The 27,988-nt window shown below is 40.4% G+C and overlaps 2 protein-coding genes and 1 long non-coding RNA gene across 3 annotated transcripts in view; all 3 read left to right on the top strand.

The window, feature by feature from the left end:
• The first annotated feature begins 1,294 nt into the window (after positions 1 to 1,294).
• Positions 1,295 to 5,843, top strand: LOC138407453 (centrosomal AT-AC splicing factor-like). The gene is made up of 11 exons (XM_069523414.1): positions 1,295 to 1,550; positions 2,385 to 2,551; positions 2,675 to 2,773; positions 2,858 to 2,924; positions 3,032 to 3,094; positions 3,485 to 3,552; positions 3,662 to 3,776; positions 3,855 to 3,885; positions 4,325 to 4,426; positions 4,814 to 4,946; positions 5,203 to 5,843. The coding sequence occupies exons 1-11, from the start codon at positions 1,395 to 1,397 to the stop codon at positions 5,321 to 5,323; spliced, it is 1,122 nt and encodes a 373-aa protein (XP_069379515.1). The 5' UTR covers positions 1,295 to 1,394; the 3' UTR covers positions 5,324 to 5,843.
• A 5,391-nt stretch (positions 5,844 to 11,234) lies between these two features.
• LOC138407454 (centrosomal AT-AC splicing factor-like) lies at positions 11,235 to 15,773 on the top strand. The gene is made up of 11 exons (XM_069523416.1): positions 11,235 to 11,484; positions 12,315 to 12,481; positions 12,605 to 12,703; positions 12,788 to 12,854; positions 12,962 to 13,024; positions 13,415 to 13,482; positions 13,592 to 13,706; positions 13,785 to 13,815; positions 14,255 to 14,356; positions 14,744 to 14,876; positions 15,133 to 15,773. The coding sequence occupies exons 1-11, from the start codon at positions 11,368 to 11,370 to the stop codon at positions 15,251 to 15,253; spliced, it is 1,083 nt and encodes a 360-aa protein (XP_069379517.1). The 5' UTR covers positions 11,235 to 11,367; the 3' UTR covers positions 15,254 to 15,773.
• Positions 15,774 to 17,847: 2,074 nt separating this feature from the next.
• Positions 17,848 to 27,988, top strand: part of LOC109637135 (uncharacterized) — an 81,950-nt gene continuing 71,809 nt past the window's right edge. The window contains exon 1 of the long non-coding RNA XR_002203242.2: positions 17,848 to 18,126. This is a non-coding gene — a long non-coding RNA (uncharacterized lncRNA). The remainder of the gene's footprint in view (positions 18,127 to 27,988) is intronic.

Genomic DNA, 27,988 nt, shown 5'->3' with positions numbered 1-27,988 from the left:
CTCTCGAGCTTCGACTCTGGGTGGGCTCACGACATGGCCTTTTCACCCCTTTGCTGAGTTTGATTATCTTCCTTTGTGAGAATGAGCCTTGTAAAAAATCTCTTTTGGGTGCATTGGAAACACTCTTCCCAATATATGCAGCGTCAAGATGGAGGTCATCTGAAAGCTTGGATTCAGATGCAGGGCCATCGACACCTTTACTGTGAGGAGTGTTTATCAACTCTGCATCAGTTCTTATCTTCATCACCTTGGAGGGCCTTTCTAGAGGACTGTCATTCTTGGCAATCTCATTGTAGGGCCTTTTTTTGCCTCTCGAGCTTAGACTCTGGGTGGGCTCACGACATGGCCTTTTCACCCCTTTGCTGTATGTGATTCTCTTCCTTTGTGAGAATGAGCCTTGTAAAAATTCTCTTTTGGATGCATTGGAAACACTCTTCCCAAAATATGCAGCGTCAAGATGGAGGTCATCTGAAAGCTTGGATTGAGATGCAGGGCCATCGACAGCTTTACTGTGAGGAGTGTTTATCAACTCTGCATCAGTTCTTATCCTCATCACCTTGGAGGGCCTTTCTAGAGGACTGTCATTCTTGGCAATCTCATTGTAGGGCCTTTTTTTGCCTCTCGAGCTTCGACTCTGGGTGGGCTCACGACATGGCCTTTTCACCCCTTTGCTGTATGTGATTCTCTTCCTCTTTAAGAAGGAGCTTCTTAATCTCTTGCGGATGCCCAACAGCCAGGCTTTAGCAATGGACCTTTTTCTACACCTGCGACCTATATTGGACATCTTGACACAAAACGTAAGCTAATCTGGTTGTAAAAGCACTTCTCGATCTATCTCTCTTGCAGCAGGAAGCAGTAAGTTGCCAACTTCTTTGTTGAAGTTAAGGATTGTAGAATTCCTTAGAAGTTCCTTTGAAGTCATTTGTTCCATGTTTGTATCTGAGAACAACATAGCAGAAAATGTGTTTGATGTCATTTGACTTTGATCAATCGACAAAGAAACTATTTGACATTAGAGCAACTTTAACAGAGAATGAAAGCTGGCATACAAAACTCGAAAGGTATTTAGTTTGTCCATTCTGGGCTACTTTAAAAACATGGCGGCCTCCATAGTGAGGACCTCCTCTCAATGTAAATATAAAGTATTTAAATATAAAGGGTCCACTCCAGGGTGAAGAAAACTACAATTCGAACATTTTAGATGATTGAAAATATCGCTAGGATTATTTCATATTGACGATGACAGATGTTCAATAAATTGTGTTTGTTTCAAGGGGGAAACATATCGAGACGGAACCGCTTCCTTTCTGGAGCGGATATCCGGGCTGTAGCTTGTGTGGCTTTCCGTTTCACCAACAATAAACAATGAGAATTAAAACAGAAATGTTCGGTTTATGTGTCAGTTCATCTGTAATTTACTAGTCTCTGTGTCAATGGCTCCTTATTATTGCGCCGTGTGTCGGCAAACTACATTCGCCGGGAAGGGACACATCTTCGGGAAGAGTCACCAGAGCAGACTGAGAGTGGTTCTTCTCAAATTCTTAGAGAAGGTAAGAAGTTTGATTTACACCGATTCACGCCGATGTCAAACATTTCCAGCCACTTTGTGGATCTACACGCGTGCTCGCCCCGATGCTAGCACCTGGTGCTAACCAACAACATAACGCATGCCGCGTCAGGGACGCTGGGGACCAACAGTAGTTTGATAGAGAAGTGAATTTAGCTCATTTGTATTCACATTTAAACATTTTCTAAGCAACACAGTTCTTTACAACACTAAAACATTAGCCAACTTTAAGATTGAGGTGAAAGGGATCTATTGGCAGCAAAGTAATTTAAATTAGTGATGTTTTGACTCATGTGTTTCATCAACACTGTGTGAATTGTTATTTTCTTTACCCTATAATGGTCCTTTATATTTAAATACACCAGGTTTTTTTTTTTTTTTACAGTAGCCCAGACTGGACAAAGCAAACACCTTTTGAGTTTTTATGACAACGGAAGTCTGCAACAGGTTCCTTCCTGTTTGGAAGGGAAGGATGAGGTGAGGGGTGTTCAGCAGCTACATGCATCTACTCAGTGAACCTTTAAAACACCCTCATCAATAATAGTTATAGCAACACAACAATTCTCGGCGCAGTGAACGTCTACTGAATAGAATGATGTCTTCATGAGGTGGAGAATCAGATGATGGGATGCTGTGTGAAATAAAATAAACAACAAATCAAATTACAGACAAAGAAGTGATCAACATTCAACCTTTATGAATTTAGCGTTTATTGCAGAGCTGTTGTATTAGACTGCCTCAGATTTAATCAGAGCTCCAGTCCAACCACCATGTTTATCTATGTTTCCTGTATGTGTTTTCTTTCTCTCTGTACCAGGTGAAGGAAGCTCGTCGCACTCTTAAAAAGCCCCAAGTAGAAAAGTTTGACTGCAGCGAGCACCAGCAGAAATTCTGGTGCTACTGCTGTGGGCTCGAAGTAGACAGAAATGTTACAGACGGCAACATGACTGTGCTGTACGGAGGCTTGTTAGAACACATGGCCACGTAAGTTTGATCAAATGAACTGCTTTTTATTTTTTTAATTTTGTTTGTAATAAGTAAATTGCATGAAACTGTGTGCATTTGAAAAATTACTGGTTGACCAGTTTTAAATGTACTTGGTTTCAGACCAGAACACAGGAAGAATACCCACAAGTTCTGGTGGGAAAATAAAGCCGACCCCAAGCTTCGAGACAAGGTCATCATCACGGAGGAGGAAACTGAAAGGTGGTTCTCCGAGAGTTGAAAGTCAATATTAATAAAGTTTTTAATGGAAAATAAGAGATTGGATCATTTTTTGCTTTTTTTTAGGTTTAAAGCTGAGTTGCCACAAGTTTTGGAATCATTTGTGGAGAAGGAGGATGAATTCATTAAACAGGTAACTGTTTTAATTTGAATGATAATAGAGTCTACAGCAGTGGAGGCAGCTCTGAGACTGCCACTAGCATTCCTAAAAACTGTTTACTTTTCTTTTCATGGCTTAAGCAAGCTGATCATATCCGGGCCCAGGAGAAGCATCGTCAAGAGGTCCTTCAGGCTCTAATAGAGGTTTGTTTTCCAGAGATGCAGTGGCAGTATCCATCACTACAGCCTTGACTGTTGCTTTTTGTGTATTTGAGTTACATGTAAGATGAGAAAAGTCACAATTGCCCAACTAGATCATTGTGAGTGTAACTGAAAACCTGTTTAACTCTAAAAACAAATATTTGTAGCTGGTGAAACCTTGTGTCTGGAGGTCATGGTGGTTTAATGACAAACTTAATTTTACACATCAGGTTATGGTTACAATTAGATGGAGATGATGAAAAATAAAATATTGTGTTAACATTTGGGGCAAAGTAGTGTGTAAGGATTGTGATAATAAAAGCTGAGATGAAGATGGGTAGTGGTCAGACTTCCTCTGTGAACCACTGTTGGCATTTCCTGAATCACTATCAGCGTGACGCAGACCCGGAGTCATTCAATGGTCCCAATGGCACAGACGTGTCTGCGGAGGATTCTGTCAGGTAACACTTTGTCTACCTGAGACATATTATCCTCTTTTTGTATAGTGTCATCAATATAATTTGAATCACTTAACTTTGTTCGGGGTTCATCTTGTTCTCTGGGGAACAGCTCGCAGTTTACATCTCAGGGATCAGACCAGCAGCCAGGGAGCAGCTTCGTTGAGTCAATGGTGAAAGCACCGCGGGCGGCAGCAGGACATGGCCTGACTTTCATCGGCTATCAGGTAGAAGGACACCCATCATTCAGAAAGTTTCTCATGAGTAACTGCAAACACAATCACCTAATTTTTTGTCTGTTACAGGATTCAGCAAACAGTGGAAATGTTCACACAGGTACAGTGAAGGATGAATTTCAGTATCTCAACTAAGCTCTGTATTTGAACCAGTCCAATAATATACATTGTGGAAATGTAATAATATGAGGTGTCTCTTCTGTGTTTTATCTTTTTAAATCCCATTTTCTTATTATCATAAACCACATTCAAGTTTTCATAAATTTTCCAGATGACTCTTGACTGTTGAGGAGTTATCTCGATGTATATTTTGTCTTTTCAGTGATGTTGCTCTGCCCCCTGTCCCTCTGAGGATTAATATTATTCTGAAAACATTACAATGCATCCTGTGTGATCCTGAAAAGAAACATTTAATTTGCCTTTCACACAACAAAGTAATACAATCAAAAATTGAAAGAAACCCAGTGTCTCCAGTAGTTAGGAGCTCAGTTCACCTGTTGTATGTGTTTGAAAAGTGATCAGTGTCCTGACTGTTGTAGGTGCTGTCCCACCTTGGCTCCAGGACGATCCTTTGGAGGGGACCTCTGGGGCTTCAGCACATCCAGAGATTGGCCCATCGCTCCAAGAGTTCCTCAAACAGAGTAGGAATACTTGTTTAAATCTACTTGTCAGCAGAGCAGTTTGTTCCGTCCTTGTTTTTCATTTCCATGAGACCTGACAAATCATGTGTTACTGGATGCTGTTACATCACTTATGATAACCAGCAGGTTTTTATTATTTATCACTCATCTGATGTTTTGCTGTTTAAGTGACTTTTTGTCTTTGCTGCTCAAATTGCATCTGTGTCAAATATGAAATCACATAAACACATTCAAATTTTTGAAATCGTGGCGCTCAAGTATCAAAATATTTATAATACCGGTCATTTTAATCTTCTCAAGTCTCAGTGATGCAGAGATTGTAGACTTGTGTAGAATTAAACTAAATGAATTTGATGATTGAAAATGATCTCATCTGTCTTTTGCCAGAGGAGCAAGAGAAGCTGAAGAAGCTTCCACCGAACAGAGTTGGGGCCAACTTTGATCACAGCTCACAGACAGACGCCAACTGGCTTCCCTCTTTTGGAAGAGTGTGGAACAGCGGCCGACGCTGGCAGTCCAGGTGAGATCACACAACCCGTAACTACACAGAAGACTCACACAGAACGATGGAAAAAAACTATTAACTCCATCACATATGTTTAACACACTCAAAGGCCTTAACCCTGTCGTTTTAGTATATCTGCCAGACTTTGCCTCAAAGCAAACATTCCATCTGTTGTCCTTATGTTAAAAAGGCACACATAAAATGTTTTTGTTATGTACATTAACTTCAATACTCTTTGCAAACATATGGAACTTTTTCTTTCTCACAACAGGCACCAATTCAGAGAAGAAGAAGGGAAGAAGAACAGACCAAAGAGGAAGCGGCAGCAGAACTCGGATGGGTCAAAGAAAACTAAAGCAACTGGTCAGCTGACAAACTCTGACGGCACTTAAAACTGAGTGTTCGAGTGAAGGGATGTGTAGCAGGATGTGAATGAGGTTTTATACTGGGTTTCTCTGAGAAGTTGTACCTGCCTCGGTAGACGCCTTTGTCAAAAAACATCTTTGTAACATACAGGCAGTCCACATATTTACCCAATAGGCACTGTTGATTGTATTATGTTACTGATGATTGTATATTTTGTATAAAAAGAAGGAGCTCATTGAAATTAGCGTCCACATTCTTCCACCAAGTCCAGGACTCTGAAGTTAATTTGAAATGTGAGCACAATTTGATGGTTCTGTCAAGTAATCAGCAGGGGGCGCAAGACACCGTTCTAGGCACCTGCTGTGTGTTCAGAGAAGAGTCGACATGAGTCTGTTGAAGGATGTAAACAGTAAACAGACTGTGCATTCACGTGCTCCTCGGAAAGTCCAGTTTTCCCACTTGTGAAGTCGTTGTTGTTCTGACTTCAGTGTGTTCACGTGCTTTCAAGTCAGAATGTGGAAATAAACATGAACGCAGTAAACAAAATGTTTCTCATTAATCCGTTTGAAACGCGTTTAAACAACACATTGACCACCCTTTACAATATCTGCATGATATCAACGATCAATAATACATTTGCTAAATTAAATGTCTCGCTATAAGATAAATGGAATCAAAACAGTGGACACTAAGGATGTTTAGCTGCTGATTAACTTAAGGTTCTGCTTGACACAGACAGACGTGTTCCAATGTCTCGGATATATTTCACCCTTTGTTAATTCTACCCAACACAAATCTCAAGAGTCCCATTTCATGAAGTCTAGTCTGTGTCCACTCATTTCTGTTAACTTCATGTATTTTTGTTGGATAAGTTTCATCTCTTGTGTTTTTTCCCACATTTGCTATGTCTGACCTCACAATATCTTCAGTATTGATTGAAAAGTCCTTAGATATATATACAAGCAGATTTACAGTTTACATTGATGTCAAAACCACTTTCCCTGGAACATCATGTGACCTCTGACCATTTGAAAGCAGATGGTTGATGGTTTCATTTGGTAAAACAGCCTTCAATAGTAAACTTTTTGTTGGTAAGGAAGCAGCTCCGTTAGACAACAGCTCAGACTGCCAGTCTACCCACAGAAACTAAGCAGGAATACTAGTACTACGTATACTTTTACTTGGAAATCAGAGGGATCTAAGTGTTTATGGGGGAAAATGCCGACGTACAAGACACTGCAGCAGTCAAGTTAATACTGTTCACTTGAAATATCAAACTTTCAATATTATTGCACTTTGTAGGCCATGTAACAATATCTTTTGTTAGTGAATAGTATATTCTAAGGCCACCATGTGACCCTTGTTTCAGATGTTGCAATGGTGGATAGGTGTTGTCATAACTCTGGACACGACAAACGCGTGAACTGGAAAGCTGTAAGACAGTGTTGCAGTGGTGGATCATCAACTCCTAACCATGTCTCTGTCAGGCAAATGCAATCAGCATTATTCATGTGTGCAATTGCTTGTATGCCTAAAAAAGTACTCTAAAGACTCTGAGTGTTGTGCAATATGATGGTAAATGCAGTCTGTGTTATGCCGCTTGATGTTAGAGTTGATATTTTGCTTGTTGCTTCTGCTACCTTTACAATAAATGGCAGATTCCTTAAACTCCTTAATAATTAGGGCACAGACTTGTAACATGGCTGAGAGCAACATATGCTTGACCAGAGGAAAAAACCTTGCTGGGAGACACAACAGAATTTTCAATTGTTGAACCATATATTTTGTGGACAGTGGAGACGTGCATTAAGTTCACTATTAAAACTTTATTTTATAAAGGAAGGACTAGAATTGGACAGATACATGGGTTATTTCTACTCATGTGTCATATTCATTGCTAGTTGAAATCACTGTTCGCTCCAGACCTCTTCTTCTGTTTTTTGCAACCTGATGATTTAAATTTTACCTTTGAGCAGGGCACAATAAAGAGGTCTGACTTCCTGTTGGTTAGTGTTGCTGTTTAGCTGGTGGTTGGCTCCTCACAATGTGGCATCATTATCTATGATCCTGACCTTGACGCCTGTCACCTAAAATGGCATGTCTTCTAATGTGTCACTGGGAAGGAGCAGTTGTTGGGCGAGGTTCAACAAGTGCCCATACAGTATTTCGCACTCAGAGTGATAAACAACAACGGCAGTACCTCGCTCTTCAGGTATACAACATATTTCCTTCTCCAAGAACAGAGTCAAGATCGTTTTCCGTGTCATCTCTCCAAGTTGCTATACTTTTTAACTCATTCATTATGACTGCAGCTAAACTGTTGGCTACACACTGTTTGCCAGCATTATCCCCAAACATCCAATGGCTTTGTGAGAATGAGCCTTTTAAAAAATGTCTTTTGGGTGCATTGGCAACACTCGTCCCAATATATGCAGCGTCAACATGGAGGTCATCTGAAAGCTTGGATTCAGATGCAGGGCCATCGACAGCTTTACTGTGAGGAGTGTTTATCAACTCTGCATCAGTACTTATCCTCATCACCTTGGAGGGCCTTTCTAGAGGACTGTCATTCTTGGCAATCTCATTGTAGGGCCTTTTTTTGCCTCTCGAGCTTCGACTCTGGGTGGGCTCACGACATGGCCTTTTCACCCCTTTGCTGAGTTTGATTCTCTTCCTTTGTGAGAGTGAGCCTTGTAAAAAATCTCTTTCGGATGCATTGGTAACACTCTTCCCAAAATATGCAGCGTCAACATGGAGGTCATCTGAAAGCTTGGATTGAGATGCAGGGCCATCGACAGCTTTACTGTGAGGAGTGTGGTTGGCTCCTCACAATGTGGCATCATCATCTATGATCCTGACCTTGACGCCTGTCACCTCAAATGGCATGTCTTCTAATGTGTCACTGGGAAGGAGCAGTTGTTGGGCGAGGTTCAACAAGTGCCCATACAGTGTTTCGCACTCAGAGTGATAAACAACAACGGCAGTACCTTGCTCTTCAACACAGCCCCACCTGTTGCGACAATGAGGATCAAACACAGCAAAATGGTGGCCTTGCTTAACAATCACACATGTGTAACAACTAAGAGTGACAAAGCAAGCATCATGATCTGTCAATGCTATCTGAATAGCCATGTCCATGGGTATGTTAATATTCCTCATATATTCATCCTCTGCCTCTTCGAAGATACCAACCATTCCACTGTAAGTTGGACCATGCTTAATTTCAAACAGCACATCTTTCATGATGTACATATCTGGCAACTCATCAATAAACAGAAAGCCGCTTTCCCCACTTATTTCCCCACTGTCTTTGAGATAGGTATACAACATATTTCCTTCTCCAAGAACAGAGTCAAGATCGTTTTCCGTGTCATCTCTCCAAGTTGCTATACTTTTTAACTCATTCATTATGACTGCAGCTAAACTGTTGGCTACACACTGTTTGCCAGCATTATCCCCAAACTTCCAATGGCTTTGTGAGAATGAGCCTTTTAAAAAATGTCTTTTGGGTGCATTGGCAACACTCGTCCCAATATATGCAGCGTCAACATGGAGGTCATCTGAAAGCTTGGATTCAGATGCAGGGCCATCGACAGCTTTACTGTGAGGAGTGTTTATCAACTCTGCATCAGTACTTATCCTCATCACCTTGGAGGGCCTTTCTAGAGGACTGTCATTCTTGGCAATCTCATTGTAGGGCCTTTTTTTGCCTCTCGAGCTTCGACTCTGGGTGGGCTCACAACATGGCCTTTTCACCCCTTTGCTGAGTTTGATTCTCTTCCTTTGTGAGAATGAGCCTTGTAAAAAATCTCTTTCGGATGCATTGGTAACACTCTTCCCAAAATATGCAGCGTCAAGATGGAGGTCATCTGAAAGCTTGGATTCAGATGCAGGGCCATCGACAGCTTTACTGTGAGGAGTGTTTATCAACTCTGCATCAGTATTTATCCTCATCACCTTGGAGGGCCTTTCTAGAGGACTGTCATTCTTGGCAATCTCATTGTAGGGCCTTTTTTTGCCTCTCGAGCTTCGACTCTGGGTGGGCTCACGACATGGCCTTTTCACCCCTTTGCTGAGTTTGATTCTCTTCCTTTGTGAGAATGAGCCTTGTAAAAAATCTCTTTCGGATGCATTGGTAACACTCTTCCCAAAATATGCAGCGTCAACATGGAGGTCATCTGAAAGCTTGGATTCAGATGCAGGGCCATCGACAGCTTTACTGTGAGGAGTGTTTATCAACTCTGCATCAGTACTTATCCTCATCACCTTGGAGGGCCTTTCTAGAGGACTGTCATTCTTGGCAATCTCATTGTAGGGCCTTTTTTTGCCTCTCGAGCTTCGACTCTGGGTGGGCTCACGACATGGCCTTTTCACCCCTTTGCTGAGTTTGATTATCTTCCTTTGTGAGAATGAGCCTTGTAAAAAATCTCTTTTGGGTGCATTGGAAACACTCTTCCCAATATATGCAGCGTCAAGATGGAGGTCATCTGAAAGCTTGGATTCAGATGCGGGGCCATCGACACCTTTACTGTGAGGAGTGTTTATCAACTCTGCATCAGTTCTTATCTTCATCACCTTGGAGGGCCTTTCTAGAGGACTGTCATTCTTGGCAATCTCATTGTAGGGCCTTTTTTTGCCTCTCGAGCTTCGACTCTGGGTGGGCTCATGACATGGCCTTTTCACCCCTTTGCTGTATGTGATTCTCTTCCTTTGTGAGAATGAGCCTTGTAAAAATTCTCTTTTGGATGCATTGGAAACACTCTTCCCAATATATGCAGCGTCAAGATGGAGGTCATCTGAAAGCTTGGATTCAGATGCAGGGCCATCGACACCTTTACTGTGAGGAGTGTTTATCAACTCTGCATCAGTTCTTATCTTCATCACCTTGGAGGGCCTTTCTAGAGGACTGTCATTCTTGGCAATCTCATTGTAGGGCCTTTTTTTGCCTCTCAAGCTTAGACTCTGGAGGGGCTCATGACATGGCCTTTTCACCCCTTTGCTGTATGTGATTCTCTTCCTTTGTGAGAATGAGCCTTGTAAAAATTCTCTTTTGGATGCATTGGAAACACTCCTCCCAAAATATGCAGCGTCAAGATGGAGGTCATCTGAAAGCTTGGATTGAGATGCAGGGCCATCGACAGCTTTACTGTGAGGAGTGTTTATCAACTCTGCATCAGTTCTTATCCTCATCACCTTGGAGGGCCTTTCTAGAGGACTGTCATTCTTGGCAATCTCATTGTAGGGCCTTTTTTTGCCTCTCGAGCTTCGACTCTGGGTGGGCTCACGACATGGCCTTTTCACCCCTTTGCTGTATGTGATTCTCTTCCTCTTTAAGAAGGAGCTTCTTAATCTCTTGCGGATGCCCAACAGCCAGGCTTTAGCAATGGACCTTTTTCTACACCTGCGACCTATATTGGACATCTTGACACAAAACGTAAGCTAATCTGGTTGTAAAAGCACTTCTCGATCTATCTCTCTTGCAGCAGGAAGCAGTAAGTTGCCAACTTCTTTGTTGAAGTTAAGGATTGTAGAATTCCTTAGAAGTTCCTTTGAAGTCATTTGTTCCATGTTTGTATCTGAGAACAACATAGCAGAAAATGTGTTTGATGTCATTTGACTTTGATCAATCGACAAAGAAACTATTTGACATTAGAGCAACTTTAACAGAGAATGAAAGCTGGCATACAAAACTCGAAAGGTATTTAGTTTGTCCATTCTGGGCTACTTTAAAAACATGGCGGCCTCCATAGTGAAGACCTCCTCTCAATGTAAATATAAAGTATTTAAATATAAAGGGTCCACTCCAGGGTGAAGAAAACTACAATTCGAACATTTTAGATGATTGAAAATATCGCTAGGATTATTTCATATTGACGATGACAGATGTTCAATAAATTGTGTTTGTTTCAAGGGGGAAACATATCGAGACGGAACCGCTTCCTTTCTGGAGCGGATATCCGGGCTGTAGCTTGTGTGGCTTTCCGTTTCACCAACAATAAACAATGAGAATTAAAACAGAAATGTTCGGTTTCTGTGTCAGTTCATCTGTAATTTACTAGTCTCTGTGTCAATGGCTCCTTATTATTGCGCCGTGTGTCGGCAAACTACATTCGCCGGGAAGGGACACATCTTCGGGAAGAGTCACCAGAGCAGACTGAGAGTGGTTCTTCTCAAATTCTTAGAGAAGGTAAGTAGTTTGATTTACACCGATTCACGCCGATGTCAAACATTTCCAGCCACTTTGTGGATCTACACGCGTGCTCGCCCCGATGCTAGCACCTGGTGCTAACCAACAACATAACGCATGCCGCGTCAGGGACGCTGGGGACCAACAGTAGTTTGATAGAGAAGTGAATTTAGCTCATTTGTATTCACATTTAAACATTTTCTAAGCAACACAGTTCTTTACAACACTAAAACATTAGCCAACTTTAAGATTGAGGTGAAAGGGATCTATTGGCAGCAAAGTAATTTAAATTAGTGATGTTTTCACTCATGTGTTTCATCAACACTGTGTGAATTGTTATTTTCTTTACCCTATAATGGTCCTTTATATTTAAGTACACCAGGTTTTTTTTTTTACAGTAGCCCAGACTGGACAAAGTAAACACCTTTTGAGTTTTTATGACAACGGAAGTCTGCAACAGGTTCCTTCCTGTTTGGAAGGGAAGGATGAGGTGAGGGGTGTTCAGCAGCTACATGCATCTACTCAGTGAACCTTTAAAACACCCTCATCAATAATAGTTATAGCAACACAACAATTCTCGGCGCAGTGAACGTCTACTGAATAGAATGATGTCTTCATGAGGTGGAGAATCAGATGATGGGATGCTGTGTGAAATAAAATAAACAACAAATCAAATTACAGACAAAGAAGTGATCAACATTCAACCTTCATGAATTTAGCGTTTATTGCAGAGCTGTTGTATTAGACTGCCTCAGATTTAATCAGAGCTCCAGTCCAACCACCATGTTTATCTATGTTTCCTGTATATGTTTTCTTTCTCTCTGTACCAGGTGAAGGAAGCTCGTCGCACTCTTAAAAAGCCCCAAGTAGAAAAGTTTGACTGCAGCGAGCACCAGCAGAAATTCTGGTGCTACTGTTGTGGGCTCGAAGTAGACAGAAATGTTACAGACGGCAACATGACTGTGCTGTACGGAGGCTTGTTAGAACACATGGCCACGTAAGTTTGATCAAATTAACTGCTTTTTATTTTTTTAATTTTGTTTGTAATAAGTAAATTGCATGAAACTGTGTGCATTTGAAAAATTACTGGTTGACCAGTTTTAAATGTACTTGGTTTCAGACCAGAACACAGGAAGAATACCCACAAGTTCTGGTGGGAAAATAAAGCCGACCCCAAGCTTCGAGACAAGGTCATCATCACGGAGGAGGAAACTGAAAGGTGGTTCTCCGAGAGCTGAAAGTCAATATTAATAAAGTTTTTAATGGAAAATAAAAGATTGGATCATTTTTTGCTTTTTTTTAGGTTTAAAGCTGAGTTGCCACAAGTTTTGGAATCATTTGTGGAGAAGGAGGATGAATTCATTAAACAGGTAACTGTTTTAATTTGAATGATAATAGAGTCTACAGCAGTGGAGGCAGCTCTGAGACTGCCACTAGCATTCCTAAAAACTGTTTACTTTTCTTTTCATGGCTTAAGCAAGCTGATCATATCCGGGCCCAGGAGAAGCATCGTCAAGAGGTCCTTCAGGCTCTAATAGAGGTTTGTTTTCCAGAGATGCAGTGGCAGTATCCATCACTACAGCCTTGACTGTTGCTTTTTGTGTATTTGAGTTACATGTTAGATGAGAAAAGTCACAATTGCCCAACTAGATCATTGTGAGTGTAACTGAAAACCTGTTTAACTCTAAAAACAAATATTTGTAGCTGGTGAAACCTTGTGTCTGGAGGTCATGGTGGTTTAATGACAAACTTAATTTTACACATCAGGTTATGGTTACAATTAGATGGAGATGATGAAAAATAAAATATTGTGTTAACATTTGGGGCAAAGTAGTGTGTAAGGATTGTGATAATAAAAGCTGAGTTGAAGATGGGTAGTGGTCAGACTTCCTCTGTGAACCACTGTTGGCATTTCCTGAATCACTATCAGCGTGACGCAGACCCGGAGTCGTTCAATGGTCCCAATGGCACAGACGCGTCTGCGGAGGATTCTGTCAGGTAACACTTTGTCTACCTGAGACATATTATCCTCTTTTTGTATAGTGTCATCAATATAATTTGAATCACTTAACTTTGTTCGGGGTTCATCTTGTTCTCTGGGGAACAGCTCGCAGTTTACATCTCAGGGATCAGACCAGCAGCCAGGGAGCAGCTTCGTTGAGTCAATGGTGAAAGCACCGCGGGCGGCAGCAGGACATGGCCTGACTTTCATCGGCTATCAGGTAGAAGGACACCCATCATTCAGAAAGTTTCTCATGAGTAACTGCAAACACAATCACCTAATTTTTTGTCTGTTACAGGATTCAGCAAACAGTGGAAATGTTCACACAGGTACAGTGAAGGATGAATTTCAGTATCTCAACTAAGCTCTGTATTTGAACCAGTCCAATAATATACATTGTGGAAATGTAATAATATGAGGTGTCTCTTCTGTGTTTTATCTTTTTAAATCCCATTTTCTTATTATCATAAACCACATTCAAGTTTTCATAAATTTTCCAGATGACTCTTGACTGTTGAGGAGTTATCTCGATGTATATTTTGTCTTTTCAGTGATGTTGCTCTGCCCCCTGTCCCTCTGAGGATTAATATTATTCTGAAAACATTACAATGCATCCTGTGTGATCCTGAAAAGAAACATTTAATTTGCCTTTCACACAACAAAGTAATACAATCAAAAATTGAAAGAAACCCAGTGTCTCCAGTAGTTAGGAGCTCAGTTCACCTGTTGTATGTGTTTGAAAAGTGATCAGTGTCCTGACTGTTGTAGGTGCTGTCCCACCTTGGCTCCAGGACGATCCTTTGGAGGGGACCTCTGGGGCTTCAGCACATCCAGAGATTGGCCCATCGCTCCAAGAGTTCCTCAAACAGAGTAGGAATACTTGTTTAAATCTACTTGTCAGCAGAGCAGTTTGTTCCGTCCTTGTTTTTCATTTCCATGAGACCTGACAAATCATGTGTTACTGGATGCTGTTACATCACTTATGATAACCAGCAGGTTTTTATTATTTATCACTCATCTGATGTTTTGCTGTTTAAGTGACTTTTTGTCTTTGCTGCTTAAATTGCATCTGTGTCAAATATGAAATCACATAAACACATTCAACTTTTTGAAATCGTGGCGCTCAAGTATCAAAATATTTATAATACCGGTCATTTTAATCTTCTCAAGTCTCAGTGATGCAGAGATTGTAGACTTGTGTAGAATTAAACTAAATGAATTTGATGATTGAAAATGATCTCATCTGTCTTTTGCCAGAGGAGCAAGAGAAGCTGAAGAAGCTTCCACCGAACAGAGTTGGGGCCAACTTTGATCACAGCTCACAGACAGACGCCAACTGGCTTCCCTCTTTTGGAAGAGTGTGGAACAGCGGCCGACGCTGGCAGTCCAGGTGAGATCACACAACCCGTAACTACACAGAAGACTCACACAGAACGATGGAAAAAAACTATTAACTCCATCACATATGTTTAACACACTCAAAGGCCTTAAGCCTGTCGTTTTAGTATATCTGCCAGACTTTGCCTCAAAGCAAACATTCCATCTGTTGTCCTTATGTTAAAAAGGCACACATAAAATGTTTTTGTTATGTACATTAACTTCACTACTCTTTGCAAACATATGGAACTTTTTCTTTCTCACAACAGGCACCAATTCAGAGAAGAAGAAGGGAAGAAGAACAGACCAAAGAGGAAGCGGCAGCAGAACTCGGATGGGTCAAAGAAAACTAAAGCAACTGGTCAGCTGACAAACTCTGACGGCACTTAAAACTGAGTGTTCGAGTGAAGGGATGTGTAGCAGGATGTGAATGAGGTTTTATACTGGGTTTCTCTGAGAAGTTGTACCTGCCTCGGTAGACGCCTTTCTCAAAAAACATCTTTGTAACATACAGGCAGTCCACATATTTACCCAATAGGCACTGTTGATTGTATTATGTTACTGATGATTGTATATTTTGTATAAAAAGAAGGAGCTCATTGAAATTAGCATCCACATTCTTCCACCAAGTCCAGGACTCTGAAGTTAATTTGAAATGTGAGCACAATTTGATGGTTCTGTCAAGTAATCAGCAGGGGGCGCAAGACACCGTTCTAGGCACCTGCTGTGTGTTCAGAGAAGAGTCGACATGAGTCTGTTGAAGGATGTAAACAGTAAACAGACTGTGCATTCACGTGCTCCTCGGAAAGTCCAGTTTTCCCACTTGTGAAGTCGTTGTTGTTCTGACTTCAGTGTGTTCACGTGCTTTCAAGTCAGAATGTGGAAATAAACATGAACGCAGTAAACAAAATGTTTCTCATTAATCCGTTTGAAACGCGTTTAAACAACACATTGACCACCCTTTACAATATCTGCATGATATCAACGATCAATAATACATTTGCTAAATTAAATGTTTAGATGTTTGTGCTACAGATTATTAAATAGCAGCTACAGTACAGTTCATTTACACACTGGAAGACGACTCGCTATAAGATAAATGGAATCAAAACAGTGGACACTAAGGATGTTTAGCTGCTGATTAACTTAAGGTTCTGCTTGACACAGACAGACGTGTTCCAATGTCTCGGATATATTTCACCCTTTGTTAATTCTACCCAACATGAAGTCTAGTCTGTGTCCACTCATTTCTGTTAACTTCATGTATGTTTGTTGGATAAGTTTCATCTCTTGTGTTTTTTCCCACATTTGCTATGTCGACCTCACAATATCTTCAGTATTGATTGAAAAGTCCTTAGATATATATCATCATTTTGTATATTTGGATATGTGTACATACATCAGTCATGATCCCATTCCGCCATCATAACGTCTTTCATACACTTACACCATTACATTAGTGGGTAAAGTAGTAGTAGTAATTAAGCAGAATTTGTCTTTACCAAACTTTATGACATGTTCCAGAAACCAATTGTTTTTTTATACTTTTTCTTTAATTTTGAATTTAAAATCTAAACCATAAATCTCACCATTTACTGGTAAGTTAGTTATTTTAGTGAATCATGTTGGTGAACGTCAGAAGTGAAATCTCACAAGTTTTTTTTAAAGTCATGAGACTTCACATCCTACACTTTTTTCATTACTTCCTCTTTGTATAAGAACAGATTTTATCTTCTCCTCTTCCCCTCTGTCTTTTATATTCACAGACTGACACAATCAAAGGCTCGCGCACTGCAAAATATTATTTTATCGCAGGTTGCTTTCAGATATCAGAACATAATGTATATGCATGTGTATAGCTGCAGTCGTGTTGGGGATATACACAATGATACAGAATCTTTCATTGATTAAAATGAAAGGAGAGTCTGGGAACGGTTTGTGTCTCTGTGTCAGACCACCCACCCACCGCTCTGTACTGTATATTCATCAGTAATCAGTGGATCGTGGCTCCTGACTCATTTCGGAGCATTAGCAGTTCACAGGTTGCTTCATAAATCACAGAGATTGTGTTTGTTCAGCTGGTTGTAACCTCCACCCCCCCACCCCCTGAACCCCAACCTCCCTCAGCCCCCGTCTCCATTTCAAACCAATATTCATAATCATGACTCTGCTCATTATGTGACTGATGGAGTAAGTGTGAGTTCAGGCCTTTGAGGGGCTGCAGAAAAACTTTATTATCTCAAATGCATTTTATTTAGTTTCTGTAAAACTTGCACCATTTATTAAAAAAAAAGAACTTGGTGATTATTTTCATCTTCCATCCAAATCACAGAGATTTCTTCCCACTGCTCCTACTGAGTGTTTGACTTCTACCACTACCATCCCTCTGTGCAACACACCTCTACCCGAGGGCTTCCATGTAATGTCATTGTATTTAATTTCATTGTTTTCGTGAATCGTACTTATTTTCTTATAATGTCTGTATTTATGAGTTTTTATATTATCTAATAGAAGAACAAGTTTATGGGGTTCTTAATTGAATTTCAGTCAAACCCTTCAGCTATAACCACTACTACTACTACTAATAACAATTATATTAGTGTTTCCACTAAAAGGGAGAAATGGGCTGAGTGAATAGCTTTGAATCAAATCTCAAAACTTTCATTGTGCCACATTCTCTGATTTCACCTGATTATGTTCTGTATTATTGTAATGGAGGGTCATGCAACAGTGTTTTGATTTGTTTTCGTGTTATTTATTAAGTGAAACACTTTGTTTAAAAAACAGACATGAATTATTAATATTATGATTATTATAATTTTAAGCACCAGACAATCAATTGTCAGCTTCACTGACACATGTCCAACTGTGTTCACCGCATCTTGCATCCAACGCACCCTCTCTCACCCTCTCTCTCTCTCTCTCTCTCTCTCTCTCACTCTCTCTCTCACCTCTCTCTCACTCTCTCACCTCTCACCCTTCACCTCTCACCTCAGCATGGCGGCCTGCTTCTCTTCCTGTCCGCGGTGTCACGCTGCTGCTGCTGAAACTCTTCCGTCTGACCCGAGGCTTCGTCGCACAGTTGGAAACTTAAAGTTCTGGAAACAAGTCGCAGAAAGAGAAAGTGAATCCTCAGTTTCAAAAAAACCTCCAGAAGAGCTGAGCGGAACCACCTGAGTGTAAAGGAGACTCACCTGCAGCAGCTGAGGACCAAACTCAGTCCACCTGTCCACATGGTGCAGATCCGCTGCTTCTCTCCAAAGGTAAGAACTGAACCTCCAGTTTGTTTGATATCACAACCTGTGTGAGTCTGTTTCTGTGCAGAGCTGCTGGTTTTCGTTGTGTTTTCATCTGAAGATGCATTTGGTGTGTGTTTGTGGCATGGGCCAGTTGTGTTGTGTTTAACAAACTTCTGTCACTGTAGCATCTGGTGATTCATTTGAGTTTTTCTAGATTTCTGTGTCGCTGCAGGTGCAAAGGCTTCAGTTTGTTCTCTTGTTACTTTGTGAAATTCAACATGTTTTGTTTAATTATTCATTCTTCTATTGTTTGTGTTTATTTCCTGTTTTTATCTTAATGTTTGTTTTGTACAGCATCTTGTAACTGTGGTTTGGAAGGTGCTTTATAAGTAAAATGAACAGACAGTCATATCATTTAAATTTGCCAGCTTGCTTTGCGTATCTCCATATCTGTGCTCTTCAGATCCTCTGCTGTGTGTGTGATGATCAACTTTACTTTTTCATAAGTTTCAAGTTCAGATTTGACAGAATAGAAATAGTTTCTCACGGTTCCAAAGTGCAACAGAAGCGTGCAACGTATACAGGCTGTGGATGTTGTGTACTGGTGGTTAATGTGTATTTAAACATAGTGTAAAGAAGCCATTGTTATGGGACTGGTGGCATCCGTGTGTTTTAAGGAATCTGAGAGGTTGTAGGCAGAAACTGGTGCAGAGGGTCGATGGTTTGATCCCCAGCTCCTCCAATCGGCACAGCAAAGTGTCCTTGGGCGAGACCTAAATTGCCCTGTGCCGTTGGTGAGTAAGATATAAGAAGTTTCATCCAAGAAGTCAGTATCAGTGGGAACTTTCCCCTCTGTGTCATTCTTTCCAGTGAGGCTGTAGTGGGTCAAAAACGGACACATAAAAAGATAAAAAAGGTTTTGTGTATATTTAACCAAATTAAATAAAAGCTTAAAAGGATTTGTGATGAAATCCCAAGCTCAAAAACCCATGTCTGTGAAATCCATCATGGTTTTCACAAGCTTTCCCTGGCGATTAGCATTGGCTGGAGCATTGGTGTGCACTGCAAATCAAAACCATATCCATTCTGGCCAGACACGCTCGTGTGCTCGCAGAGAGTGTCTCAGTCGGTAACCCCGTGATTTATAAACGTTTATCTCGCCACAGTGGCCGAATCAAAGGCCTGGGAACAAATTAACAGAAAGGTATTTTGCTTTTCTGAGGGACCTCATTTTGAAAACCGCAGTATTCATAAAACCACAGTGCATAATTATGTTTTTATGGCTGTATAAACTATAATGTTACCTTGTAATTTCATGGTTACTTAAGTAGCAATTTCGAGACCCCAGTTTTGCTTTGGCTTTGTTTGTTTGCATTTTTGCGTAAGAAGTTTTGCATGTTTTAGAAAAGGGAGACTCTGATTTTCACAGGATGTGGGATTTGTATAAATGTTGCGTTTGTGTGTAGAAGTCCCACGAATGTGGGGCAGCGGCCGCTGTGCAGTGAAAGCTGGCATCAGGTCTGATGACTCATGAGCCCGAAACTATTGATCATAGCCCGCTGCTGTATAATAAGCTGTGGTGCCGCTGCAGCCAAATCAAAAGGTTTCACTCTAACTAGCACCAAGTGTCCATGTCCTGTTGTTTTTAAAGACAAATGGACTTTACCTTCACGATAAAACATCTCAGCCACAGAACGAAGGATTTACTGCCTGTTGTGGTTTTGTATATTTCACATATATAACGTTTGCCAGATGGTTTTTATAACATTTTAAGGACTTTTGCTCTGATGTGATGTCAAGTCTTGATTTCTCCTTTTATTTCATTCATAAAAAACAATGTTATTAAATATTCAATTAAGTTTATCATGATGTGAAATTTCATTGAAGTGATTTTATCAACATTGCCCACTTCTAAGTGATATTTTAACCTCCTGTTCACATGTTGTTATTGTCTCAGTAATCTGTAATTTGTTTTAATTCAATTATTCATTGTTTAACCCTATAGAATATTAATACATATTGAAATACACACACTTTCACAGTCTTTTGTGACATTGCCCAGCTGATACTAGGTTTTTGGGGCAGATTCTGGTTATTGATGTAGATATTTGCGAGTTTAAGAAACTAATTTTATATTAATTAGTAGTAGGCTATAGTAATGTTTTTTACAATAACATGAATAAAACAAAAATCTTGAAATGGGTCTGTTCGATTTGTTTTGAAATGATCATATATAGACTGAATGGGACATTTTACTGTTGAAATCACTTGGCGGTGCCGTCTGGTGGACAAATCATGCAATAACCTGGTCGATTCATCTGTATAGCTCTATGATAATATCATAAGCTTTATTAGTACAACACCTTTACCACCTTAACGAAGTCACAAAATACTTCATAAAAGGCTGAAACAACAATAACACTAAATCAAATGGGGAAACTGACTCACAGGGAACAGGAAACCTTGATGTCCTGAAGCCAGGTTTTTATTCTTGATGCCCTCAAATTGTTTATTCTCTCCACTAACAGATGAATAGTTTCAGCAGTTAAAGACTTTTTTGACTCTGTCCTCGAAAATAACATTTGTGAACAATGACATGCAACTGAATATGTTGTTTGGTTTGATGAAGAAGGTTTTTAAATTTTTTTTAACCTTATACTAAATACTGTTGAGCTTCTGCCACAGATGATTGGCTGAGGAGCCACAGGACGACCCCTGCAGTGTGAGAGGTGCAGGTGCATGTTCTCAAACACAGCAGTACACCACTGAAAATGTCAAGGACCAAAACACTGACGTCTGCTTTTAAAACTCGTTTTATTTCTTTATTTATTCCTCACACAAATGACTCAAACAGTGAATTGATAACAATCAAATCAAAAACCAAATTGTCTAATTTACAGGTGGGATACGAGCTGCGTACTGACCTCATTTTAGCCCTATTGACATTGACTGACAGTTACGATACCCAATCTAATCTAATCTAGTGAACCTGCATGAAGTTCAGTCAACAGCCCAGAATGTTAAACTGTTCATACTGAAAACAATGAAAGCATCAGAATAAAGTCAACTATGTCTGAAAACACATGCAAACACATATAAACCAATCACATAACACAAGTGTTTTCCTCCAGTTGTTCCAGAATGTGTCCAAATCGCAGTTCTTTCTTAAAACGTTTCTCTGAAAGGAATGAGTACCTGCCCATGGCCACCAGGGGGCGTTAGTACCCTTGTTGATTGTGCTGTGACTTGCCTCGTTCTGTTTTCCATGTTCAAAACTTCTTTACATTTTATCACAGAGAAATACAAACCTTTGTGATCAGGATTTAAATTGACGCAAAAAATAAACCTGCCTGAGAAAGAAAGAAATCCAAAGTTTGACGCTTCTCAGGTACTTTTAAATACTCGTCACACAAAGTGTGGATCGGTTCTTGTGTTTTCGTCTCACGGCGTTGGTCTGTGTGAGTCTCTATCTGTTGTGTGTGTCTGTGACCAGCAGCTGTGTGAAGCAGAGGTGAGCTGCAGAACTCGTAAATCTTCCTCCGCTCACAATGGTGTCGACTGACTTCAAAGAGAACCCCTGTCTCCAGATGAACTTGTTGCCTTCACTAACTCAGGTTTAGCTTGGCCAGCTGTTTCAAGTGTGTGTGTGTGTGTGTGTGTGTGTGTGTGTGTGTGTGTGTGTGTGTGTGTGTGTGTGTGTGTGTGTGTGTGTGTGTGTGTGTGTGTGTGTGTGTGTGTGTGTGTGTGTGTGTCATTTTAAACAACCTTACCAATGGTTTCACACAAATTAGCTGCGCATACTTAACATTGCTCTCTGTCATTCTTTGTGTGTCTTTATATCTGTGCAGTGTTTGTACCAATTTCCATTCACATATGAAAAGTCAATGATTTTCTTTAAGAATAATTAAAGTTATTAAAAAAATGTAGTGATGGGAACCCATTCGTGTTTTGTCTCAAAGTGAGCCACACCCATTGGAAGCAACACAAAATAAGAGCTCGGACATCTCGTGAAATTCAGTGTTTGGCTGCCGGACAGAAAATATTTTCTTTGCACATGAGAACTTTGGTGTAACTTGAGAATCATCCTGACACGAAAGTGTTCACATGTTGAGGTTGGCGTTTTCTCAAGAAAGTTTGTGGGAAAACGTTGGCGATGGAAACAGAAGCTGAATGTGATTGATCCGAGCGGTTTTAAATATCGATGCAAGAATTTGGGAAACAACTTTTCATTTCAACAATGGAAAATATTGCAATTTCTCTGGAATAGGAGTGAAACCAACATGAAACACCTGAAAGTTTATAAAGCCCGACCGAGTCACTGGTTAAAAATCATTCGCATCAATGTTTATATTTGCAGATAGAAAAACTTTTACTTTTTTTTATAACATTGGCGTTTATTTTGTCATTTTCACTGATTTCCCAGGGAATGATTCATGGATCTTTTTGGATCAGACACATTCAGGGGACTGATTTCTATGAGTTTGTGCAATTTGGTGCAGCTTGATTGAATTTGAGGTGACGATTGGGCCTGAGTGGATTCATGCAGCAGTTTACTGAGTGCCTTCTAGTTTTAATATATGTATATATCGGCCAATATATAAGTAGTTGACTCCCTAATATCAGCATCAGCCCCCAGAATTCCATTTATATATATATCCATACATAAGAGACCCATCACTTTAGTAACAGTCTGAGCTGCTGTTATAGTGAAAGCAGCTGATCATGTGTTGACGGCCTGCAGGGTGCTCCAGTATCTCTCTGCCTGAGCTCTTTCTTTCTGGCATCTGTCTTTGTGCTATAACTTTGATCTGCGGAGTTCATACCATCAGTCTTTCACCCGCTCACTCTCGTTTCACCCCTCTCCCGCCTTCTCTCCTCGTTTCTCTCACCCTCTTCCCATCCCTCGTGTTGGTTGTCTTTCCGTGTCAGAGACTAAGCAAACAGAGTCGTGTGTGAGCAGCCTCATAACTCCAGCGTTCCTGGGAGACTGGGATTTCTCAGACCAGCGCAGCTGCGTCTTCATTTGCTGGTTGTGTTCGGCATTCCCCAGATATCTCCAGGGGGCTCCTGGGCTTTTTCTGTGTTCTGCTCTGACCTTGTGCCCCCTGTGACAGGCTGTGTGGACGGGAAGCAAAGAGGGACATATTTTCAGGTGGAGTTATGAGGTGGACGGACATTTGAGATGTACCACTCCAGGAGAAGTTTGATAGATTTACAGTTAGTCCACCCGGGCGATACAGTTGAAATCAGTAGTAAGTCCTCATATCAACATGCACATGTACAGTCACATGTTATCTGATGAGTTAAACAACCACATCCTCAAATTTGGAAAAATAAAATCAGTGAAGTTTTCTTTTCTCGTTTCCTTTTTAAAAACCTTTTTACAACAATGCAGTTGTAAAATACAATGACTTGTATTTCACTGTTGTATATTAAACCAAACTTCTCACATGTGAAACCAGAACATTTGGTCTGAATAGTTGCAGAACTTTGAGGAAATGATGCCGCTGCAATAAGGCGTTTAGACACTTCAGAAAAAGAGTTTCACACTTTCACATGTGAAGAACGCAGCAGGAGATTGTTTGAGTCGGACGTGTTCACAACAACAGAGATATGTCCGGAGCATTCAGATGAGTGTGGTGTCTCTACGAACCCACTCGCTCGTTCCGTGAAATGTCCGAAGCAACTAACTCTGAATCATTTGCTCCACCAAATGTTTTTTAAATTTTTTTTATTTCTGATGAAATGTACAAATATCCTTCTCCTCCCTTACTTGCTTTCCCTTTGACCTCTCCCCTCCTCCATATTGCAGGAATCATATTCACTCACGTCTCTTTCCACACTCCTCCCCCGACTCTCTCTTCTCCTCTATCTCTCTGTCTTCTTTGACTTTGAGGAAATGAGAGACCCTCTCTCTCTCTGTCTCTCTCTCTTTCTTTATCACTCTCTCATCTGTTTTTCAGTGCATCTGGCGAACATGAGCTGTGGAAAGACAATAGACAAGTAATGGGAGGTGTGTGTGTGTGTGTGTGTGTGTGTGTGTGTGTGTGTGTGTGTGTGTGTGTGTGTGTGTGTGTGTGTGTGTGTGTGTGTGTGTGTGTGTGTGTGTGTGTGTGTGTGATGAAAAAGGCAACTGCTTGACTTTGTCAGCTAAATCCAATCTGAAAGTATTTTCCTATGAGCTTTTGGTTCTGTAGCGACACTGAACCAACACCCGCAAAAACCACTTCAGTATCTGAACTGTCCACAGCTGCTCAGCTCTGTCACTATGCAACGATATATCACCAATATTAACCAGGGCTGCATGATTCATCAAATGGTTTCACAATCGATTCACACACACATGCACTCTCTCTAACTGACAACCATTCTGCTGCATTTTAATTGGATACTTCAGCTGCATCAAAACAAGTGCTCATACTTTCTCCCTCAGCCGATGACGCATGAAGCATCACTAAATTTGTGTTGTCCTGCTTACGTATTGGTTACTGCTCGTTTTTCCTAATTAAAGACAAGTGCAGTTTATAAAATCAGCCCAACTCGGACAAATTAAATGAATCCAGTTGAAAGTGGTGATAACCAACTCCACCGTGCTCGAACTGTAAAAAAGTTCCTCAAGTACCATCATACCCAGATTATCACGATGCAGCAGCAGATTTTCTGACAAGCTGTTACAAGTACAAACATCCGAGACCCTTTTAAGCCCATGAATTGTTCTGTATGTTCACTGTAATAACATGAAATGAGAAGGCCACCTACTACTTTGATTGTGGTTATGAATAACTCATCAAAATATTAGATTCTCTATTTGATTTCATTTTAAAAACATATCTCTCATTGCAAAAAATGACCTTTTGTAGTGAAAGTATATGTGTAAAGCAAAGTCAAAGTCAAATGACCTTTTACTGACATACTGTGAAACCTTATTTATAAAGTCTGATTATTTTTGAAATCAAATATAAGTGTCAGATTGATCTTTTTTATTTTTCTGTCATTTTTCTCCACTCTGTGACTTTTGAGCTGAAGCATGTGAAGTGCACGGTTACAAAAGACGGTATTCATGTACTGCACTTTGCATATTGCATATCCACGGCCCTGTGCTGCTAATGAATGGTGGGTTTGTGGTTCAGAGCAGTCGGACGCCAAGTTGTGGATGTGCAGATCCTGCCAGTGACCATTGCTTATGCGGTTAAATCTACACAGTGAGTAATATGACGACCTGATGGGCTAATTCGCTAAGAAGTAACATCTGTGAAGCTAAAACATCATCTGAAGTGTAAACAGATGAAGGTTGTAACGGTTTCTGTCGGAGCCAGTCTGGTGGTTTGTACTTTCAACACACCTACAAAAAAACAGCACCAGCCACCGACCACATCTCGTTCATCTCTGGCCTCGCTCTCCCTGAGGTTTTTCTCTCGAAGCACCTTTTTTAGCACCTTGCAGCCCACAAAAGAGCTACCTGACTCTGGGGAAGTGACAAATTGAGAGGTTTTGGCAGTCTGCTGGTGGTAACACTTGCCTGTTTACATGGGAGGATCCCACAGAACCACAGATATGTATCTGCCAGCCAGTAAGAGAGGAGGAGCGACTGAGGGGAGAGGTGCAGGAGGGAATAAAAGGAGGAGAGAGAAAATAGGAACGCTGCCAAGATATGAATACCAAGATATTAAAACACAGGAGTTGTCTGCAGGTCAAACCCAGAAGCACAAACTTGCATGTGCACATGGTTTTTCCCAAAATGTTGTCTAGTGTTCTAGCATTGAAGACATTCTAATTTGTAGAATAAAGATTACAGTCTGTAGATCTGCTCCAAATGAAAAGTGTCTTGGAGATTACTCATGTCATGATTTAACTCTATAAATTACATTTTTTGACTTGTCTGCTCATTTGTTCCCTGAAATGTCTAAATATTGTGTGAATTTGAATTTGTTGCGGATGTTAATTGTTCCCTGAGGATAAATTTAAATTATCCTTTGACTCAAGTGCCTCAAGTGCCATTTCACATTTGTGGTTGTGAATACAACTTTTAATGGAACTTGGTTCAGACCATAGACCCTAAAAGCCAAAATGTCTTGATCGCCACCTGGTGGCTGATTGTAGTATAGGTCATATATCCTGCCTCCTTCATGCTAGCAGATGGGAACTAAGAAATCAAAGTACGCGTCTAGTAATTCTTTCTCGAACATGGTTTCTGTCATTTTGGTCAGTTCTTATCACACTGGTGTATTTTACAGTAAGTTATTGAGTTTGCTGCTGTAAAAGTGGGCTGTAACTGACTCATGATTGGTCGAGTGTGTTTACCGATGGAACCTTGCTGCCGTGGCTCCACCCACTGATCGCTATTTGGCAGACTCTGGCTCCAAATATGCAAAATGGTGTTATTGGTATTTTGGCTTCATTTTCAGGACGAGGACAAGCGTCATCCATCTTTGTATTTAGTCTATGATTCAGACATACATTGGTTTTTGCTCATGACAGCCCCACTCTTTCTGTGTTTAGTGCTAATTAGCTGGTGAACATCAAATCAAATGCATCTTTTCTGATTGTTAATCTTCTTACTGAAAGTCTTTGTCTTTAGTTGAGCCTCCTGTGGAGAGGAGCTCAGGTTTCTGGGCCAACTTTTAAGATGCTCTGACAGAAACTCTATCCTGCACATGTCATTGTAGCTCAGGAATATTCTATGATTTAGAGGGTGGAGAGCACAGGGCTATGGAAACACACAACTCAGTGGCAGGACACACAAAGGACGTCTGTTCTTCCACAATGGAAACTTTGTTGGCGATTTCTTCGGTCCTTGGAGAAAAGTAAAGAATAAACAACAGTCTGATGTCCCCTGTCTCTGACATGAGTGTATATCTGAGCTCTTCCGAAATGGAAACTAGGGTGGATTTAAAGTCATCAGCCACAAATCTCAGCTTGATGATTGGCTTATTTGATTTGGTCTATCGGGCTTCACTGTGACATAAAAATCACGAGTGTTGACTGAAGCTGGACTGTAGCTATAAAAGACAAGAGATCAGTTGAAGTTATATTTGAATATTTTCAGATTAACTGCTTTTTCTCTGTTTCCCATCACTTTTAGTAGCAGAAATCACTTTGCTCTGCGGTCAAGCACTCAAGTCAGGCAGCAGGATAATACTAAACGCTTTGTATCTCCACAGAGTTAAAGTTTAAAGACATTAAGAAACTGCAAGTTCAATTTATTCATTGTTGATTATTTTCTTGATTAATGCATTAAGCGTTTAGCCTATAAAATTTCCTAAGGCCTGAAGTGACGTCGATATGGCAAAGATATTCATGTAATATAATGTAATATAATGCTGTAATATAAATGCAGTATCATTTTCTGTCAATGGACAGTTTCAACTTAATTAAATGTTTATTTTTGAACGCCTCATTTCTAATACAGCTAACTTCTCTTGAGGTGCAGATGCTAAGGATATTATGAAGTTGAATATGAATATGTAGGTTGACAACCCTAGCGGGAATATTGTGTGCTATTATAATGAATGCTTGCCATTAGAACAGATTGCAAAAATAGCATCTTTATTTAAAAAAAAAAAATCAATTTCTTATTCTAATCAATCAAATCAAAACCACAATTGTTTCACTGAGTGAACAAGGACAAATTAATTATGTGGGAATTAAACATGTTGGATTAAAATCTAAAAAAATTAAAAGTAGACATTTTTTAAGTAATCAAATGCTTCTGAAGGTTCTGGTGATTCCTTGTAGACGGCAGTTCAATGATCCACATTATTCCCTTTGCCAGAGGCGAGTGAAGAGTTTAATTTGAGCAGAAGCTCACAGGAAATGAACCAGATAAGATGGAAAAACGTAGAAAAGATGCACATGATATTCTCCAGACGGAGATCTGTTCCAGGAA

This window comes from Paralichthys olivaceus, chromosome 4 (genome assembly GCF_024713975.1).
Source record: "Paralichthys olivaceus isolate ysfri-2021 chromosome 4, ASM2471397v2, whole genome shotgun sequence".
In the NCBI taxonomy this organism is placed as follows: Eukaryota; Metazoa; Chordata; class Actinopteri; order Pleuronectiformes; family Paralichthyidae; genus Paralichthys; species Paralichthys olivaceus.
Note: the sequence above shows the minus strand (reverse complement) of the source record. Positions and strands in the feature narration are given on the sequence as shown.

Coding starts and splice junctions, on each gene's coding strand:
- LOC138407453 (XM_069523414.1), top strand. CDS start 1,395: ATGTGTCAGTTCATCTGTAATTTACTAGTCTCTGTGTCAATGGCTCCT. Junction 2,774..2,857: donor ACGGAGGAGGAAACTGAAAG/GTGGTTCTCCGA, acceptor GCTTTTTTTTAG/GTTTAAAGCTGAGTTGCCAC. Junction 4,427..4,813: donor CCAAGAGTTCCTCAAACAGA/GTAGGAATACTT, acceptor GTCTTTTGCCAG/AGGAGCAAGAGAAGCTGAAG.
- LOC138407454 (XM_069523416.1), top strand. CDS start 11,368: ATGGCTCCTTATTATTGCGCCGTGTGTCGGCAAACTACATTCGCCGGG. Junction 11,485..12,314: donor TTCTCAAATTCTTAGAGAAG/GTAAGTAGTTTG, acceptor TCTCTGTACCAG/GTGAAGGAAGCTCGTCGCAC. Junction 12,704..12,787: donor ACGGAGGAGGAAACTGAAAG/GTGGTTCTCCGA, acceptor GCTTTTTTTTAG/GTTTAAAGCTGAGTTGCCAC.